The 19,759-nt window shown below is 41.2% G+C and overlaps 2 protein-coding genes across 10 annotated transcripts; one reads left to right on the forward strand and one right to left on the reverse strand.

The window, feature by feature from the left end:
- The first annotated feature begins 5,910 nt into the window (after window positions 1-5,910).
- On the forward strand, window positions 5,911-12,546 carry ube3a (ubiquitin protein ligase E3A). Of its 6 annotated transcripts, none has more exons than XM_042057682.1 (11): window positions 5,911-6,037; window positions 6,612-6,650; window positions 7,483-7,582; window positions 7,709-8,934; window positions 9,363-9,507; window positions 9,762-9,967; window positions 10,114-10,278; window positions 10,421-10,576; window positions 10,654-10,727; window positions 10,902-11,045; window positions 11,169-12,546. In XM_042057682.1, the coding sequence occupies exons 3-11, from the start codon at window positions 7,546-7,548 to the stop codon at window positions 11,287-11,289; spliced, it is 2,274 nt and encodes a 757-aa protein (XP_041913616.1). In that variant the 5' UTR covers window positions 5,911-6,037; window positions 6,612-6,650; window positions 7,483-7,545; the 3' UTR covers window positions 11,290-12,546. The 6 variants fall into 6 exon arrangements, with proteins under 6 accessions (XP_041913616.1, XP_041913617.1, XP_041913621.1 ...); XM_042057683.1 differs by having other exon boundaries at window positions 7,488-7,582; XM_042057685.1 differs by having other exon boundaries at window positions 5,916-5,996.
- Window positions 12,547-12,686: 140 nt separating this feature from the next.
- cnga3a (cyclic nucleotide gated channel subunit alpha 3a) lies at window positions 12,687-19,366 on the reverse strand. Of its 4 annotated transcripts, none has more exons than XM_042057689.1 (9): window positions 19,033-19,366; window positions 17,894-18,022; window positions 17,478-17,594; window positions 16,777-16,915; window positions 15,863-15,922; window positions 15,417-15,593; window positions 15,122-15,223; window positions 14,915-15,021; window positions 12,687-14,676 (listed from the first exon to the last, which is right to left on the reverse strand). In XM_042057689.1, the coding sequence occupies exons 2-9, from the start codon at window positions 17,916-17,918 to the stop codon at window positions 13,280-13,282; spliced, it is 2,124 nt and encodes a 707-aa protein (XP_041913623.1). In that variant the 5' UTR covers window positions 17,919-18,022; window positions 19,033-19,366; the 3' UTR covers window positions 12,687-13,279. The 4 variants fall into 4 exon arrangements, with proteins under 4 accessions (XP_041913623.1, XP_041913622.1, XP_041913624.1 ...); XM_042057688.1 differs by having other exon boundaries at window positions 16,777-16,953; XM_042057690.1 differs by lacking the exon at window positions 16,777-16,915.
- Window positions 19,367-19,759: the final 393 nt, after the last annotated feature.

Below are 19,759 nucleotides of genomic sequence, written 5' to 3' on the forward strand. Positions count from 1 at the left end.
ATGTTTTGTATGTGAGTTTGATACACTATAGAAACGAATGACTAATGTAGTAATATAATGATTTTTATAATAAGACTAATATTACATAACGATATTTTTGTTACAATTCCATTCTTCATTCTGAATGGGCAGTCATGAAAATAAACCTTTACATGGAAAGAATGTATGTGTTAAAAAAAAAACACTGAAACCCCTTCAGTGTCACAGAGTGCATTTGCAGGTAACAAACCTGCCAGCGCCATGGATTTCCGGATCATTTCCTCTGGTTAACAGCTGATGACAGCATATGTTATATTGATAATCACATTTGCCAACACATGGTCCTAGTTTATTTGCCATCCCACAGCTAAAGTCAAACAGACTGCGGTTCTACACTGATTAAAACTCTTTAATTGCTCTCTGTTAAAAGTCCTGTCATCGGTTTCACACAGAGGATGCCAAATTGACACCAGAAAAAAAAAGGAATTTATAATCTGGACCATGAGCATACAATTGTATCTGACATTACAGGACTATATATCTGATTTCACTCCAGGGCAGACTGCAGGAGAAGTCAACTCAACTCAAGGCTGCAGTCCTGTTCTCTCCTTATTTTATCACCAAATCTATCTTTTGTTATGACTCATGCATCTCCCTGTGACAGCTGCAAACCTTCATAATCTTGTGCTTTACCACACTGTTAAATATCTCGGCTGAAAAGGTCAGTCAAACTAACGCATCATAATGAATGGCCATTTGATAAATATAACCGGCCTCACTCTTCACTTAAAGGTCAACAGCAACAAACTTTAGTGTGCATGTGCAAAAGGGGAAGGAGAGAGGAGAGGGAGGGAGAAGCTCGGATGGCAGTGGACTGCGGCATCTGATCTGGCCCACGTCTGGCTTTGACACGGCCCAGACTCATTTGTAAGGTTATTCTCAGGGTTGATTATGATGATTGCCCTAGGGCACAAACTACTGTAGCATATGCAGGGCCTGTTCAGCAGGCATTATGCTAGCACAGCTAGAAACAGAGTCCTCCGTAGGGCTCTTCTCTTTCTCTCTAAAACCATGTCCTCATTAATTCCTGGTGTTGCCAAATGCTCGCTTATGTCTCCTCCGACGGGCCACCACAGGTGAAATTGCAGGTGGGTGTCTGGGCAACTGAAAACACTTGGATGGAATTCAGTTGCACCATTTAAAGGTGCATAAGGCATTCTGCAAAGATCAAGTGAAGGACAAGATGCAAAGAACAGCTCATTCACTACTTCAGAGTAGGTTCTGTGCCTATATGACTTCCAGCTGATCCAGTGGCATTTATGCATTTTTGTGAAAATCCAACAGAAAAAGTCCTTATTTATCAAGACTCACACAGTTACTTTAACCCAACAGGTTCTCTAACCTGGTGATGACAAGCTTGGTGAAAATGAATGCGCAGAATTTGATGCAGTCCATTTTTGAGAATAAAAATAATGTGTAGCCTCTGGAACAACACTGAGCACATCATCTCAAACCAGTGCCTGGCCTTGACTGCATGATTCTACAACCACAGCAACAGAGTCCTCTACACCTCCCAAACACGTTCTCCTGTCCTAACATCACATTCTCATTAATTCCCAGTCTTGCCAAATGTTCTCCCCTTTTGTTCACCACTGCATCCCTGGAAGAGGCCAGAGCTCAGGTATCAGATTTCAGGTATACAATTTACATTTGTAAACACTTGGATGGTATTCAATCGCAATTGCAAAGTTCATAGGTCAGGTGAATGCTGAGGCTGGCTATGTGTGCCACAGAACTTTGCGACAGTCTTTGTTGAAGGGCATGATGCAAGGAAAAGCTTTCTCCATAACCCTGAAGCAAAGCACACAGGCCAACATCCACCACCCCACCGTTAGGCTACTCTGGTTGCAGGTGGACCCATGATCCATTTTTGTCCTACAGCCCAGTGTGCCCAAACCATCTGGAAGTCCTATGCAACCATACCTTTTCCATGATAGGTATGCAACCCCAACATGGAAAAAATACTGCTGGCTACTGCACTGCTAGTTCATGGCCAGCTTGGTGAAGATGAATACGGGTAATTTGGTGGCGTACGGTCAGGCGAGAGAAAATGTCGCGGAGCACAGAAACGATTTACATTCTAAACAGCCAGGTCAATCAATCGAATCAATTTCTAAAAAAAATGTGCTTCTCTGTCATTTTGGATGAGGCCTGTTTAATTGGATTTTAAATTACCTCTGGTCTGATCTGAATATTCATGATCCTGCAAGCTGGGGCTGACTTAAATATCAGAGGATACTTGATTACACACATGTACACACACACCTTCTCTCTCTCTCTCTCTCTCTCTCTCTCTCTCTCTCTCTCTCTGTCTATCTCTATCTCTTTCTCTGTCTTTCTCTCTCTCTCTCTTTTGCACACACACAAACACACACTCGCACACACATACACTTGTTCATGTACACAAACACACATTCAGACACATTCACAATTACAATTAACAGTTTGTTATTGCTGGCCAAGGAAATTGCTGCTGTGTGGGTTGTAATCACAAAGGAACTTAGAATCTCTCATGAAATGCTAATGTGGCTTCTCTGCTGTGTTCCGCACTGCTATTGTCTGCCCATCCAGAAGTCACAGTTCTTACTCCAAGAGTACAGGAATTATTCAGAGGGCTTTGATAGGTCACTAGGTAAGACTCAATATGTCCACAATTATGACCCAGAGCAAAGCTGCTTTTGTTGCAATTTTGTTTTCCTCATTCACACATCTTGAATATGATTATATTGCATCCAGAGCTGTTACACTGTACAAGGATAAACTCTCTGGAGATCTATGGGAGGGGTTATTATGTCATGCAAACCACCAACTCTATTTGAGGTGTTACCTTGTAATATATGAGTTAATAGCACATGCTCACACTTTATCCAGGTTGCAAAGAACACTGAAATCCACTGTGTTCCTATTGAGTCAAACAAGGCTGTGGGAGGCGCAATATGGTGTGATCCTCTTAAAACGAATTTAATTAGAGGTGCTCTTCCCCTGAACGCACGGTCTCCACATGGCTGGCAGAGGGATTCAATAAGCTCAAGGACTGCTTGACAGGATCCAGGTAATTGTTTTGTCCATGCAGACAGTAACATCAGCAATGCCAGCAGCAGCGTCTATTCAGCCACTAATCAAATCAGGTTTGCAACTTATATAGCCTTATCTATCGCTCAGTATCGCCAAGGAAATTGGCGCCCAAAATGCCACATTGTGCTAGAAACAGCATGTGCGCTGTTTGGTCATCCAATCTGAAAGTACAAAAGGATATGGATGATTGATTCTGAAGGTCATATAACCATTCCATACAGGAGTACTCTTTGTCTATGGGATCCAGTTATTCTTGAGGCTTTATGTTATATTTCTAAATGGAACCAGTGCCAGATCTTTTTCACGTCAGGAAAAAAACATCTTCAGAATGGTTATGTGTGCAAGTGTGAAAAATGCTACTATGGTTAAATGTTAATGTTTTTAAATCGATATTTCAGAGACAGTTGTGTTTCACACTGATGAGTCTTAAAAGAGAAGTGTTACAGGATGGTACATATGCAACGCATCAAATTGTAATTTTAATTGGGAACTGAATCATTTGCACCTTAATCAGGCACTGCTGTCATGTCCTGCACTGATTCTATTATTCTTTATGAAGCATCATGACCTGTAAATATGATTCCAGAACACAAACCAGATTTATTGCTGCCATAAAATAATATACAATGCATCTGCTCCCACAATAAATCAAACTCGAATATGTCCTCAAAAGCAAAACAGAACACTGCATTTTCAACCATGCTGTTGAGAACTGGACCTTTTATACCTGAAAACTCAACACTACACAAATGACAACAAAGAGAAAATAGCTTCAAAAAACATAAGAATGAACTTGTGACTATACTGTGTATAAGTTAACACGAGATGCTTTAAAGAAACAATTGCATTGCAGTCGTTTGATTTGCTTCGGCGGCGAGCCTCTTCCATCTCAACAGCCTTAACTGAACTGTGAAGTGAAGTGCAGTCCCAGACCTTGTTGACTCAGGGCTAACCAGCTGTCTATATTCATGAGATCCTGATTCTCTATAGCTGCACTGGTCCACATCTTCCCGAACTCAGACACCTTTTTCTATTACGTTGCTTTGCCACAGGTTCAGTGCTATTGAAAAATAAATAAATTAACAAATGCAAAACAAAAAAAAAGCAGCGAAGCTCTCTCTGCATCTCGGTTCATGAAAAATGATCAACAAAAACACACAAAAATAGCTGATGTTCAGCTATCAGTTGAGTGCACAATCCCAACATGGGATCTTATAAATGTAAATGACTGTTGTAAATGGCCACGTATGGGGGGAATGTACGTAAATGATTGGCTATGTAGGCCATGCCTGTCCCCTCAGTCTTGAGAGAAGGAATGGTGGATGAGAATTGACAGACTGAACAGCAGGACTGAACAGCAGGAATCAGTGAACTGATTTCTGTTGACTGTTCGATGAGCCCCACTGGCTGCTCTTAGCTGCCCACAAAAAGTCATTAATGTTTGCCTGATTGCTGGTTCTGCTCCCACTTATTTAAATGCCCCAAACTTACCCCAACTCTTCCGAAAGACCCAACACACCTAGCATGCACTTACTTTGCCATGTGTCATTGCCACCATGTGTCTTTCTTCCCTCCTTCTACTTCATTCTGACTCCTCCTCCTTTTATACTGCTTCCCTCAACTAAGTAAGTATAAGTATAAATACTCTTTTGATCCTGTGAGGGAAATTTGGTCTCTGCATTTATCCCAATCCGTGAATTAGTGAAACACACTCAGCACACAGTGAACACACAGTGAGGTGAAGCACCCACTAATCCCGGCGCAGTGAGCTGCCTGCAACAACAGCGGCGCTCGGGGAGCAGTGAGGGGTTAGGTGCCTTGCTCAAGGGCACTTCAGCCATGCCTACACTTTGACCAAAACTATAACTTCTGCACTCTCATCCTCTGGTAGCTACGGAGCCCCTAAGGGGACATGAGCAAAAAAAAATGTCAAGTTTAGTTTCATGTGCTCACGTGAAACTTTCATGTGCGCATGTGAAACTTTCATGTGCTCATGTGAAACTTTCATGTGCGCACATGAAAGTTTCACGTGAGCACATGAAAGTTTCACGTGAGCACATGAAACTAAACTTTAGATTTTTTTTTGCTCCGTAGGTAACAGTATTTGTTGTAGTCATATTTATTGTTACCTAAGGTCTCCTTCAGCGTCGCTTGGATATTATTCCTGATTGTGTACCTAAAAGTGTCAGCTAAATGAATAAATGTAATTGTATATGTGAGAGCAGAGTGCTCTCCTCAGAGTGCAGGTTCTTGACAAGGAGTAGCATATTAAACACACATCATTTCTCAATAGCTCACATTAGATTTGAACCAGTGATTTTTTTAAATGAAAAGAGAAACACCTACACACTGGACCATGAATCTCTTTCCAGATGCATTCAACCCTTCAATCCTGGTCTTTGGGGAATCCTGCCACCTGCTGGTACTGTATAATCTGTGTTATAATATTTGAGTTGGCCAAGTTTTGAAAACAATCTGAAGAGAATATTTGATCTTTTGTATGAAGATCTTTGGCTTTGTAAAAGTAGTTGTATAGCGGTGTTTCACTTTAGACGTGAGTTATCCACCAGAAACCATAGGGCCTACCATCCACAATGTTAAAACCAATCATCGCAGTTTATGCAGAACCATATTTTGGAGCATCAGTGAGTTTACTTAACAACATGTTTTCTTTATTTAAACTTATATTTATGTGGGCCTATGCATAACCACACTCTGGACATTTTACAATAAATGTTGACGGCACATTGCATTATGGGAACGATCCACTTGTTGACGGTGGTTGTTATTGCGACTGGTTGCGACAGAAGTCAAGTCAAGATGGCTGAGAAGAGTTTTGCCGAGTCAAGACTGGACTGATCATTGTTTTTTTGTCTTAAACGGTATTTCAACGCGACCCATCTCCTAGCATCGCAATCGTAATGTAAGCAGCACTGAAATGTGTGTAAAGTTATTAGCCCATAATGGGACGTCCGAATTGAGCCGACAGGGGACTTATAGGCTAAACCATTTTACCGATTCATTATTGGTAAGGTTTATTCGTCTGCATGTGACTAACAATAACAGTCGTGCAGTTTTGGTTGTAGCTAGTTTACCCTTTACAATGGATAGACATTTGGGGATAGCCTAAACGGGTTTAACATTCGCAAAAGAAGTGAGAGTCTTGCTCGCTCGGACCGACCTGACAAGTTGGTCAGCCCAGGTCAGTTATAAAGTCTGAGGATGTTGAGGAAATAAATGTAATAGAGCGGCGAATCCATCTATGGTTACAAAATTGCAGTATTTATTTCCTGTTCAGTTCCATATCAACATTGTAACTTCAGCAGTCACGTGATTAATGTTAAGTGCGCAGCCAACATTACTGGTAAAATCAGAGAATTTCTCTGGTTTGGTCAGGAATCAAGATCGTGAATTGGTAGGCCTATTCTATGAAGCCTATGACGTTCTAATAGCCAACATTGTAGTTTGTTTTCAATTTGTTTATTGTTTAATTCCAGTTAGCCTACGGCAAGAGAATAAGAGAACATTTTAACAATGTAAGTTATAGGGGGGCATGTTTTTGTTGTCTTTGCCTACTAACTCTGTCACGTTTGTTTCGTTCACAACTTGTTTTAATTTTTATTTTAATTTAGGCCTATATAGTTCTACACTGGCCTAGATGCATGTCTGTTTTTCATAATGATATGTATGTTTACAAATAAAAGTGTGAGTTCATGATTATTGAGTGTGAGGTCATAATTCATTTTTTGAATGTGACTGTGTGTGTGGCAGTGCATGTGTGTCTCCAGAATGCTCAGTTGCTCACGCTAGCCTTGTACACATCAAATCCCCCTATTGCACAAGAAACCTAAAGTTTAGCATGCCACTTTAAAATGGGTTTTTGCATTTGTGTTGTCCTTCTATTTATATGTATTTGGAAGTCAAAACATAAACAGAGAGAGTGTTGCATGACTGGAATGCAATAAAATACATGTTCATAAAAGGACAGCAGCAATTTGGTTAGTAGGTTGTGTTTGTTCAAAATTATTTGTGATAAAGGAGTGGTTTTCATGGCCATTAACACCACATACTTCATGCATCTATGGTAAAAAAAAAAAAAAAAAACAGGTTACATCATTTGAGTTGAGTTTGAGTGGCTGAATTAACCCCTCTGTGGCTGTACAAAATGTTGTGTAAAGGAGGCATGTGGTTTTAATACCCCTGACAGCCTGTCATGGTTGCAGATAAATCTATGATGCCTAGTCACCACAGCCTGCATTTTCATGGCATTAAGAAAACAATACTGTTATTGTTAAGATGAGTAATAATATTGACGTCCAATGGTGAATTCTCCCACTAACATGCCGATATAAACCATGCCATGACAAGAAAAGGGGAAGTGAAGGTTGAAGTGATTGAAGAATCTGTAAAGAGTTGCACCACAGCAAGAAGATGAACCACAAAGATCTGGAGGAGGATGACCTCAGTAGTAAGTATTGGAAGTGTGTGCCGTCCAACACTGGCACTGGTTTATCCAGGCCTTCCTGTTTTGGATCACTCTGTATAATATTCCCATCTTTACATTGTTTCTTTTTATGCTGTTTTTTCTGAACAGAGCTGAATTTCCTTACTGAATACAAGGTGTGTGAGCTCCTGGCAGTGTGTGAGGAGAATAAAGACTACACCTCTTTGATTCGAGCCATTGGCAAAGTGTTTTCAGACTCAGAGTGCCTAATGCGAAGTTTCCGCACCAAACAACTGAGTCCGGACAGGCTACAGTCACAACGGGACAAGAAGAAGAGTGAGGACAAGCAGGGGACATCATCCATCTCAAAATCTGATACTGAGCCCTCTACGAGCAAAGGAGCAGAGAAGGGTGACCAAAGTGATGAGGATGACAGGGATGATGAGGATGATGAGGTGACCGTGGACATTGATGGACTGAGAAGGGTATATGACAAAATACTGCCACATGAGCAAATTGAGGCTGCCATCATCAACGCCTTGGTGTCCGTGATGCCAAGCGTGGAGAGTGAGCTGACCTACCACGACGCGTATTCCTTCGACCACAATTACCTCAACTTGTTTGTCATAGTCATGGAGAACACCAACCTTCACAGTCCAGAGTACCTCGAGTCAGCATTACCTCTTTTCTGCAAGGCCATGAGCAAGCTCTCCCTCCCGGGGCAAACGCGACTGGCACGCCTGTGGTCAGAATTTGGTATGGAGCACATCCTCAGAATGATGGAGACCTTTCAGCAGCTGATCACTTTTACGGTCGTCTGCAACGACTTTGACAATGACAACTTGGTCCAAGATGACGAAACGGTGGTGGCCGCTGCCAAGTGTTTAAAGATTGTTTATTTCGCTAATATTCTGGCTGGGGAGCTGGACCCAGATCAAAATGAGGAAGAGGATGATATGCTGATCGAGTCCAATGACCTGACATTGCAAGAATTACTGGGGGAAGAAGAGATAAGTCCTAGGGGCCCCAGGGTGGACCCTTTGGAGGTCGAGCTCGGTGTCCGGGCGTCTGACTGTCGACACCCGCTCATTGCCTTTGAAGAGTTCATTAATGAGCCGCTAAATGAGGTGCTTGAAATGGACAAGGACTATGTTTTCTTCAAGGTAAATGCGGAGAGCAAGTTTGCCTTCATGAGCTGTCCCTTTATCCTTAACGCTGTGACTAAGAACCAGGGACTGTACTATGACAATAGGATTCGAATGTACAGCGAACGCCGGATCACAGCGCTCTACAGTATGGTCGAAGGACAGCAAGCCAACCCCTACTTACGACTTAAAGTCCGAAGAGATCATCTAATTGATGATGCCCTAATCAGGGTAATTTGATAATTGACCTCATCAAATAAAATGTAAAATCATTCTGAGTGATAGTTACTTTCAGTATTACTCAGTTCAGTATGTTTTCTTTAAAGGTGCTATAAGTGATGTAACACGGTTTCTAAGCTAAAAAATTATTTGTCATATACAGCTAACATCACCTCACCATCCGCTAGCTGCCAGCTAGCTCTGTTTTGTTTGAACGTCAACAGAAGTGGCATTAACCTGCATCGCTTATAGAACCTTATACCTAATATACTGTAAACAGAAATGTTAAACTGTAAGCTCCTCCTTACATATTGATGTTGATGACCAGGGTTTGTTGAAGTTCATCTGTGTAGTTACGATTCTACATTTTCTTAATACAGGTTGACAGAGTTCAATATGTTGTCACAAAAAAACTCTTCACTTTACTCTGTTTGTTCCAGCTGGAGATGATTGCAATGGAGAATCCCTCAGACCTGAAGAAACAGCTCTATGTAGAGTTTGAAGGGGAACAAGGCCTGGATGAAGGAGGGGTTTCCAAAGAGTTTTTTCAACTGGTTGTTGAAGAGATTTTCAACCCAGATATTGGTAAAACTATCAATAAAAAAATAAACGATAGTCCAACATAATTGCCAGATATCTTGCTGTACTAGTTTATTCATTTTAGTGTATACAGCAATTAAGAATGCAATGTATGGATTTAATATCTATTAGTGTAAGACATATACTATCATACTTTCGGATCTTCTCCATCAGTTGAAATAATGTCTGATCTCAGAGTTGGAGCAGTCAAATTTCACTGGTTAAATGAACACTACCCATGGCTTTTTGCTCATCCCCAGGTATGTTCACCTATGACGACACCGCCAAGGTGTTTTGGTTCAACCCCTCTTCATTGGAAAATGAGGGCCAGTATACACTGATAGGTATTGTGTTGGGCTTGGCCATATACAACAACTGTATCTTGGATGTGCACTTTCCCATGGTGGCATACAGGAAGCTGATGGGCAAGAAAGGGACTCTTCTGGACTTAGCTGATTCTCACCCGGTAAAACAATGTTATATGTAATGTTAAAATCCATGACACTCTTTGTTTTAAGTACATTAACACCCAGGCTATATTCCTAAGAGCATTACATAGCATTTTAACATCTTTAACATCTTTTGTTTGTTTCTGACTGTGCAATGTAACAGGCTCTCTATCAGAGTATGAAAGAGATACTGGATTATGGGGGTGACGTGGAGAAGGACATGATGCTCACCTTCCAGATATCACAAACTGACCTATTTGGAAATCCGGTCACGCATGACCTAAGAGAAAACGGAGAAGATATCCCTGTAACCAATGACAACAGAAAGGTAGTTTTTCATACAAAACAGTAAACGGGTCTCACGGTAAGATGAAATAAATGCTTGGCTTTGGCTTGAGTTTTCTTTACCCAAAGTTCCCTTTCTCCAACTTGTTTGCTGGGGTGTCCTTGCTGTGAACCTTTCCATACAGGAATTTGTGTCTCAGTATGCCGATTACATTCTGAATAAAAGCATGGAGGTGCAGTTCAAGGCCTTCAGACGAGGCTTTCACATGGTGACTAATGAGTCTCCACTGAAGTACCTGTTCCGGCCTGACGAAATAGAACTGCTCATCTGCGGAAGCAGGGTATGTTAGTTCACCCGAGGTTATTCTTTACTCTTGCTCTTTAGAAACCCTGAACAAATATTGTCCTAAATTCTTAGAACCTGGACTTCCATGCCCTTGAAGAGAGCACAGAGTATGATGGAGGCTACAACAAGGAGAGTCGCGTCATTAGGTAAGCTTAACCACTCTCCATTTGAGGTGGAGATTGAGCTGCTCTGTCATTGTTATTGCATTTCATGTCCATCTCCAGAAAAAAATTTCAATCTCTAAATATAGCATGGCATCCATTATTAGATTAGTCTGACATGATGATTATAAATAAACTTTCACATTTCCATTTTCACAGAGATTTCTGGGAAACTGTGCACACTTTCGGAGAAGAGCAGAAGAAGCTTTTTCTCCAGTTCACCACGGGCACAGACAGAGCACCTGTGGGTGGCCTTGGGAAACTGAAGATGATCATAGCCAAAAATGGCAGTGATTCAGACAGGTAAGTGGATACTCATGTTGTTGCTATAGGATGATGACGATGATGTAGTTGTTGTTGTTACTGCTGCTGTTGTTGTTATAGTTCCTGTTGAAGTCTATCTAATCTGAATGTTTTCTGTACCAGGTTACCTACATCCCACACGTGCTTTAATGCCCTGTTGCTTCCAGAATATTCTACCAAAGAGGCGCTTAAAGAGAGACTCCTGAAAGCCATCACGTATGCCAAGGGATTTGGCATGCTGTGAGGCCTACCCACATGCCCAATTGCTTGATTCCTTTCAATTTAACAAACTGTGAGAAAAGATTAGAAGTGTTCCTTTTGCCAGGCGGCTTGTTGGTTGCCTTCATATCTACTGGTTCCCCTGCCTTAATTTGATTTAGGATTTATAGTGTTATCTACATGTGTGATGTATTTTCTGAAGGTGTAACAGATTTTTAATACTGCTTTGACTCCAGTGAGCTTTTTTCTTGAATTCTGTTTTGTCAGAATGGGCGTTAATTGCTGCTTAATGTTTTGAATATGAACTTATGCACTCAATGCTGGCATGGCGAGCTTTTGAGGTCAAATACTGTGAACTTAATGACAGAACATATCTGTTTGAACATACATACTTTGTATCTATAATGTGTAGATTTTTTTGAGGAACTGAGTTGTTTCAAAAATGTTAGTGGTGGTAAGTGGTAAATATTTTTAAAAAATCAATTACATATTCAAACCAGCAATGTTGATGTTGTTTGATGTTTTAAATGCAGGCGTGTGTTATTGTTTACTCAGGTAACATCACATTTGAATATCTTAGTTTTTCCAAGTGTTTCCATGCTTTGAGCTGTATTCAGTACCTACTGTCAGTACCGGCTGACAAACTGGGTTTATCGTGTAAAGCCTACTGCACTTTCGATAGTAGTGCATGTTTCAGAGTGGCACATTTTAATCTGATCTGAGTTGTTTGTCATCTACTTCCTCATTCAGTTTGTGTGTCAGTCTAAATGTGTCAAATCACATACACACATGATTGCAAGCATACACACACAAGTGTGCGTGCGCACACACACACACACAAACCTCTGCCACATGGGGAAAAATAATGAGTCCTTCTCTCTGGTGCTACATTAAAATGTTCTCACTTGGCTTCAGGCTGTAATGGATAAAAAGCTGGAAAGCCAATGAGACAATATCAAGGAAATAATGGGGATCTTACTACAAACTGCAAACAGTCTATCAAACTCAAGAGGTCAGAGGTTTGTGGGTGAGTACTTTTGAAATATAAGTGTCACGTTCTGATCTTGAAGGTTATTTTTTGTGAATGTTTATTTTTAATTGGCTTCTTTAATTATACTATAGTATAGAACTATAGTATACTGTCCTTCTCTGTAGTCAGACTGGTCTGATAGTTTCATGTGTTAGAGGTTTTTGGCCTAGTTATTCTGGTGGATGATAGAGAATCACATGATGTGTATGTGCTGTATGCTATGTACATTACATAAAGAAAACTATGGAAAGATGTGGAACCTTAGTAAATTATTTATTCAATTCAGTTCAATTTAGTATGTTTATAAAGATGTGGAACCTTAGTAAATTATTTATTCAATTCAGTTCAATTCAGTTCAATTCAGAGCTTCCATCAATTAGAGCTTCCATCAATATTTAGACATCTCTAATATTTGGAGGACAATTAAAGTCACTATTAGATTGTGATTATTAACATTATAAAAGACCGGACAAAATTCTTGGTCCAAGAGTGTATGCATGGAATCAACTCTTCCATAATACAAACCATGTACAACATTGTGGCAATTGTGTGGTGACAGCATGCAGTTCTGATGTAGTTCCTATAACATTTTGAGCATATGGTTTCACACTCAAATGTCAGCAGAAGATTGTCTGACATCTCAGAAACTGCTGCAGTCTGTAAAAGTTTACAGCGGTCCTACAAGAAAATCCTTCAATGTTTCCCAAACAATGCAATTTATTCCAGCACTCCCCAGGATCAGCCTAAAGGAGAGGCTGACTTATGATGCAAGGGCATCCAGCATTCAATATCAGACTTACTGCATAATAGACTCATCCACATAACAAGTAAATGGTTGAGTAAAGCTCAGTTACCAAGTGCACATAATGCAGAAAAGGACATGAGCACAAACTGTTGTATAGCAACACTATAGGTCAATATACAGTACTTAGAAATACAAAACAAGGTGTCTCTGTTGTGACAGTATTGTGGTACATTCAGTTAGTTATTTTTTTGGTGGTTCCTCCTTTTTATCCTCGACCACCTCCTCCTCCTTACTCAGAGACTTCACCTGCGCCTCCATTGTTTTGATCCGATCCTTAAGCTTGGTCTGGGTGGACACCTGTTCAGCCATCATTCGGGCAAACAAGGTTGTGGTTTTGTCAACGTTTTGCTGCAGATTCATAATCTTGTCGTAAAGGATCATCGGGTCTGCTCCTGCGTTGGCAATGGCCTCGTCGATCAGGTTATCCTTCATCAGGATCGCTTTCCCCTTCTCCTCCAGGGCCTTCTTGGCTTCCGGGTACTCAGTGAGAGACTCCATCAGGTCATCTTTAGAGAGGGCGAAGAGGTCGGAGTAGCCCACACTCCGGATGTTGGCTGTTCTCCTGTTGCCTGCCTTACTGCCTTTGATTCCCAGGATGCTGATCTCCCCAAAGTAGGCGCCCTCTCCGAGCACCACAAACTGCGTGATGCCATCGTCCGCCACCACGGCCAGCTTCCCGTCCTGGATGATGTACATCTCTCTCCCAATGTCGCCCTTCTTGCAGATGTAGTCCCCAGGGCTGAACACCTGCGGCTGGAGCTTGAGCACCAGTTCGATCAGCAGCGCTGCCTCACAGTCCTGGAAGATGCGCACCTTCTTCACCGTGTCCAAGTGGACGTTGACGGCGATCTCCGCCTTCAGCTTGTCCGGGAGGTGCTTGAGCACAGCTTTCTCATCGCAGGTCTTGTTCTCTGTCCAGAGGTAGTCAAACCACTTGATGACCCTTGCCTCCAGATCCTTGGAGACCTGACGGGACGACATGTACTGCTTGATGGAATCCACCTTAGTCTGGAAGTCTGTTCGGGAGGCATTCATGTTCAACACCATGGCACCGACGTTACCGACGATGGAGGCGAAAATCAGCACACCCACGAGGAAGTCACCCACAACGAAAAGATACTCAAAGTCGGAGACGGGCGGCGGGACCTCTCCGATACAGGTGAGCGTGAGGGTGGACCAGTAGAGGCAGTAGATATACTTCCGGGCCAGGCGACCGTACTCGGGATGGCTGGCGTTGGGATACACCCAGGTGTCTGTGCCAAAGCCAATGGATTTCGAGATGGAGAAGAACAGGCAACCGTTCCAGTGGATGATGATCAGGATGTAGAGCACAAGGTTGCTGATTCGGAACACATTGGGAAAACTTGTTCTAGTTTCGGTGCGCTCGAAAAACTCAAGGAGCCGAGACATTTTGAACAGCCGGTTAAATCTAAACATAGGGTTGTTGTATCCGTACTTGAAAAACAGGAAATCAGTTGGAAACATTGCCAGCATGTCATACTTGAATATAGGTTTTGCTATATAATTGTCTCGCAATTTCTTGGAGTCTTTTACAAGAAGTCCTTGTTCCAGAAATGCTGCAAAAGAGAATGGACATCTCACACTAGTTACTCAAAACCCCATTGCATTTTAGCAGATAACGGTGACTATGACAATATAAGCAATTACGTCAAATTCAATCATATTGGTTGATATGATACAAAAAAAAATACCAAAAATCATTCATGTAAGGAATTTTAGTCTAAATGTATGACAAATAGTGTGTATATGTATATACATGTGTTGTGTGCCTGTGATTTTCTGTTCATTAGTCACCTGTTCTCGCTTTGACAAACCAATCAACGTAGTAGATCAGATCTGAAGTGTAATCCAATACAATCCAAAGAATGGTGTAGTTCTCCTGGAGTTCATCAAATGCAGACCTAAGGAGTTAAAAGATGACGGTGAACCTGAAGCTTCCAGCACTTAAACCATCTTTAAGTTGTCTGGCTATGACTTCAATGAAAAGTGACGTGTACTCACCTTGTAACAAGCATAATAAGATTGTAAAACACTGGCAAGGCAATGACTGTGAGCCACCTGTAGTATAGGTCTGTTGCTGGATCCATGATCCAGATTTCCTTCCTGAAAGAAATATCTACAAATAATCTCTTGTATTCTCATACACAGATTTCGATAATTTAGTGTTAACCTAAAGCCTGTTGTTAGTCATGTTGTTAGACTACTCACCTACTGATAACGAGAGTTATTAGGCTGCAAGTACATATATATTTTCTATTGTATATTTTGTCCTCTGTCTCTAGGATTGAATACTTACTTTGGCTCCTCTGCCTTTTTATCATCCTTTTTGTCATCTTTCTTCTCATCTTTTTTCTCCTCCTTTTTGTCATCTTTCTTCTCATCTTTTTTCTCCTCCTCCTTCTTGTCCCCGTCTTTTTTCTCATCCTCTTTTTTCTCATCTTTCTTTATCTCGTCCTTTTTGTCATCTTTTTTGCTAAAGATCACATGTTTTTGTGTTCAATCAGCTGCCTTAAGCATTCATGTTTTTATTCCATGGGAAACTACCAGGGAGCTACCGAAGACTTTATACCAGTGCTCTCACTTCTACTTTTGGCCAGTAGGTGGCATTATGAATTCAATGACAGCTAGACTCTAAGAGCTCTTCAGTATTTAGGAATGCTGGGAACCTCTACTTCAGGATGACTACACCTCTACAGGACAGGCTGAAGCTATGTTATATTTACTACGTATGAAAACACTTACTCGTCTGTGTTGTTGCAGTTGTTCATGTTGTAAGTGGCCAGGGGCCAATGCTCGGGATTACTTGAGAAAAAAATGTCAATTTGTTAATGCCTCTTTTACTATTGACCTGGCGTGACACTGTCTCCACAACTAATACAATCAATACTCCAATGTATTCTTTTCGGTTTGTACAGGGTAGCAACAGAAGCCGTATGGAAGGAACCAATAGATTAGAAGAGCAGTTTGCACATTTTGTTATAAAAACCTATGAGTGATTTTTCTTTAAAGGGAATTAGTATTTGGAGAGAATGTTGCCAATGTTCCAATGCACCATGTGCATATAAATGCAATAAAATCCATAAAATAGAGCAACAAAAGTGCAATGGCAGATTTTTGTTTTCTTATTTTCAGAAAAATTAGCGCATTCATGGCATTTTTGCCACCTTTACATCTAATTTTAATGTATGAGCTAAAATTGTTAAGTTGCAAGGTTACAATGTTCTACGACAATGTTTGTCACAGTTCGTCCCTTCTATTCAGGGGAAGAAGTGAGAACTTTTTTTTTACTTTTTAATTTAAAATGTCAATTGTGTGCAGTCATACCACAATCCTACATATTTTCAAATGAATAATATAAGATACCTTCCAAAACTCCTGTAAATATCTTTATCTTGTATCAACTCGTGATTTATTGACTTTTATCTTTATCTTTAATCAACTACATGTGATTGGAAAAATAAAAAATAAAAACAAATGCCTTTAAGCAAATATTATTCTATCATTTCTACACCCCACAATGATTTAACAATTGTTCCTATTAACTAGTACTGATTACTACTAGAAACTACTGATACTAGGAATGAAACCAGTACTCCGCAACAGATCGACTGGAGTCGAATCAAGACAAACACCACCACCTCCCTCAGCTCACTCACTTCCTCTTCCTGGGTCCATCTGACTGACCCAGGGAGGACTGGGCGTTACTGCCGCGGCTGGTCAGGTCCTTAAGCTCGGGGCCGCGGAAGCGCTCCAGGAAGGAGTCGGGCCGCTCTTCCTCACCGCGAAGCCTGCGAGCTGCCCAGTTCCGTAGCAAGAGCAGGAAGTGAGAGAGCCTGGGAGATCAGTACAGGTCAAACACTAACGGCTCATTCGCACCCCTCTATGAGCTGCTTTCATGTGTCATTATTATTTGGCGCTGTGGAATACGCAGTACCAACCAGTTTGATCACTTTCTCAAGAGACAAAACCCAGATCTTCCTCATCAATGTGTGAGGGATAGAACCAATACTTTGGTTACAAAAACAAAGGTTTACTAACTGATTGATTGAATTATAATGTCAACGTCTGTACTGATCAATTTTGGCATTCAATTACCTTTCTGCTATGCCTAACGGACTGTAACACAGTTACAGATAAAATAGTGTCAGATTCATATCTCAACCTTTTGGTTCCACTTGTACGCAGCCATGTAATAATGACAATAATGCACAGCCAGCTTTTCAGTATTGCAAAATAAACTCCTAAGCTGTCAGGATTTAGCTTGCAATGGTGATCAGCCTGCTGCACATCTTCAACAACACATATACTTTGCTAAAGTGGACTGCTCTATAGGGAATTGTTCTAGAAGGGAAGCTACCTGGCCATGGCTCCTGTGCCTGTGAATGAACTCCGGCGTGACCCAGGGAGTCTGCTTGTTGCAGTGGAGGTGGCATCTTGTACTGCCGAGGACATGTCCTCACAGGCCGAGTGTGCTCTGAGAGATGGAGAGGGCATCAGTTCTCTTAAAGTTTTACTGTCTAATCACATATGGACTTTAACTTTTACAATGTATTATTTCTCATATGCACTTAGTTTAGTTGACTGAATTCAAGTGTATTTTGTTCAGTGTGATCAATGCAAAATGGTCTTGTTTTGGTTGACTCTCAAACACCACATCTGGTTATCAAATTGACATCCCTAAAAGACTGCTATTTCAGGAGGATGAAAATGAGGGTGATGTATGAATTTAATATTGCGGACTGATGCTCAAAGTTCACCGTTATGAGATCTGACCTGCTGCGACTATTGCCTGATTCATCGTCAGAGTTGGCAACTGGAAACCTCTGATTGGTTGGGTAGGACTTTTTAGTGCAGATCTTCGCCATATTCACTGGTCAGACTATGCCCGCCGTAAATACAATGCTGCAATGATAAAAACACAAAAATAAAAACATGCACAAATGTGTCCAATATAAGGACATTCCACCACGGCAAAGCTGTAACAGTTGCTTTCCACCCCTAGAAATGAATCAGTCTAATAGAATTAACCACCACACTGTGGCTCTTTCAATGGTGACAGGTTGGAATTTGTAATTCTGATACAAATGGAGTACATTTTCATACTGAAAACACATCCATGTGAGCAGGGTATCTAAGAATACACCCTGATTATGACTTAACACCAAACAGGATCAGTGCTCCAGCCTGCTGAAATAACACCACGGCTTTAGAACTGTAAAGGCTATGTCAGTTCACAAGCATCTGTGATTGGAGGTCAGCAATCATAGAGGCAATCAGAGATACCCGGAGTCAGGAACAAACCAGACCCTCATCCACCCTGGTCACCTGTTGCAGAGTCAGATGACATTTTGGATTCACTTCAAGTTATTTTGATTTATGTATCTAAGTTTGAAATCACTGTTGTTGGAGATGTTTTCTCACATGATTTGTTTGAAATGTTCTGCTCCTCATTTTCCCTCTTTGTCATAGCACAAATATTAGCATGGATACACAGAAACTGTATATCCATCCACTATTACGAAATATCATGGTAGGATTCCAAAGGTCAAAGTTTACATAGATAGATATGCTTTAGAGCAATTATAAAACATGTAAAGCTGTACTCCTGATCTCCAGAAATACATTTCCAAGTCGCACTTATTCCGTACACCATTGGAGCTTCAGATAGTGGCACGTGCAGCTGTACAAAGTCAATCTGCACTAACCCTCTCAGCAACAGCATGCTAAATCTTGTTAGCAATTTGCATACATCAGGTGCCGTCATTCTGTTCCTGACTTTTGTCTACAAAGTTGATGTAGGGGTATAATATTAATTGATAGAAACCATATGCAATTCACCAAAAGCATATGCATAGCTGTTAAACAAGTTGACACTGTCTCTAACCAAACCATTCATTAATACATTATCTTACCTGTGATGTCTTCAGGTCGCAAAATTCCTCCTAATAGTTATTACATACTTGTGAGACAAGCTCACGCCTGTCCTTTCGGTTATCTTCTAAATTATGTATGTCTCCATGTTGCTCTACCTTTATGATCATGAGAATACACTCCATAGAACACCGGGCAACGAAACACAGCCTTCAGCACCTAGTACCGTTGGAGAGCTCCGTGCGAGAGTGCTGAAAGTAGGCGGAGCCTCTTCTCTGTCTGGGTTCCAGAAGACTCCTCACCGTTTCTAATTGTCACTTTTGGGTCGTTACCCTCTGTGCTGTAGTCTTACGATGTCTCATTTCCAGAAATCTGAGCACAGCTGTGCGTCAAATGGCATACGTGTGTTCTTTTGGTTTCCAAGGAAACTACACTAATATGAAAATAGGCTACATCGTTATATGGATGGAGGTGATGCATATTGTGTTTTTCTATACCCCTGGTGCCAGTGCAAGAGAAACAAAGAACAACAAGGGAGAAACAATTAATGTCCTTATGTGTGAGGGATTGAGACAGGCTACAACAACAGAATCACCCGCCCATCTAGCATCAACAAAGCCATGTCCTGCCATCTCTGGGACGGAGAAGAAGACCTTAAGGCAATCTGCAGGGTTGTCCCACTAATCCCAGATTACAGCCAGCCAGGTGCCTCTTTGATCTGTCCAGTGATTCATTTTAGATCCCCCCCCAACACACACACACACACAC

The sequence above is a fragment of the Alosa sapidissima genome, chromosome 12 (genome assembly GCF_018492685.1).
Source record: "Alosa sapidissima isolate fAloSap1 chromosome 12, fAloSap1.pri, whole genome shotgun sequence".
Lineage (NCBI taxonomy): Eukaryota > Metazoa > Chordata > Actinopteri > Clupeiformes > Clupeidae > Alosa > Alosa sapidissima.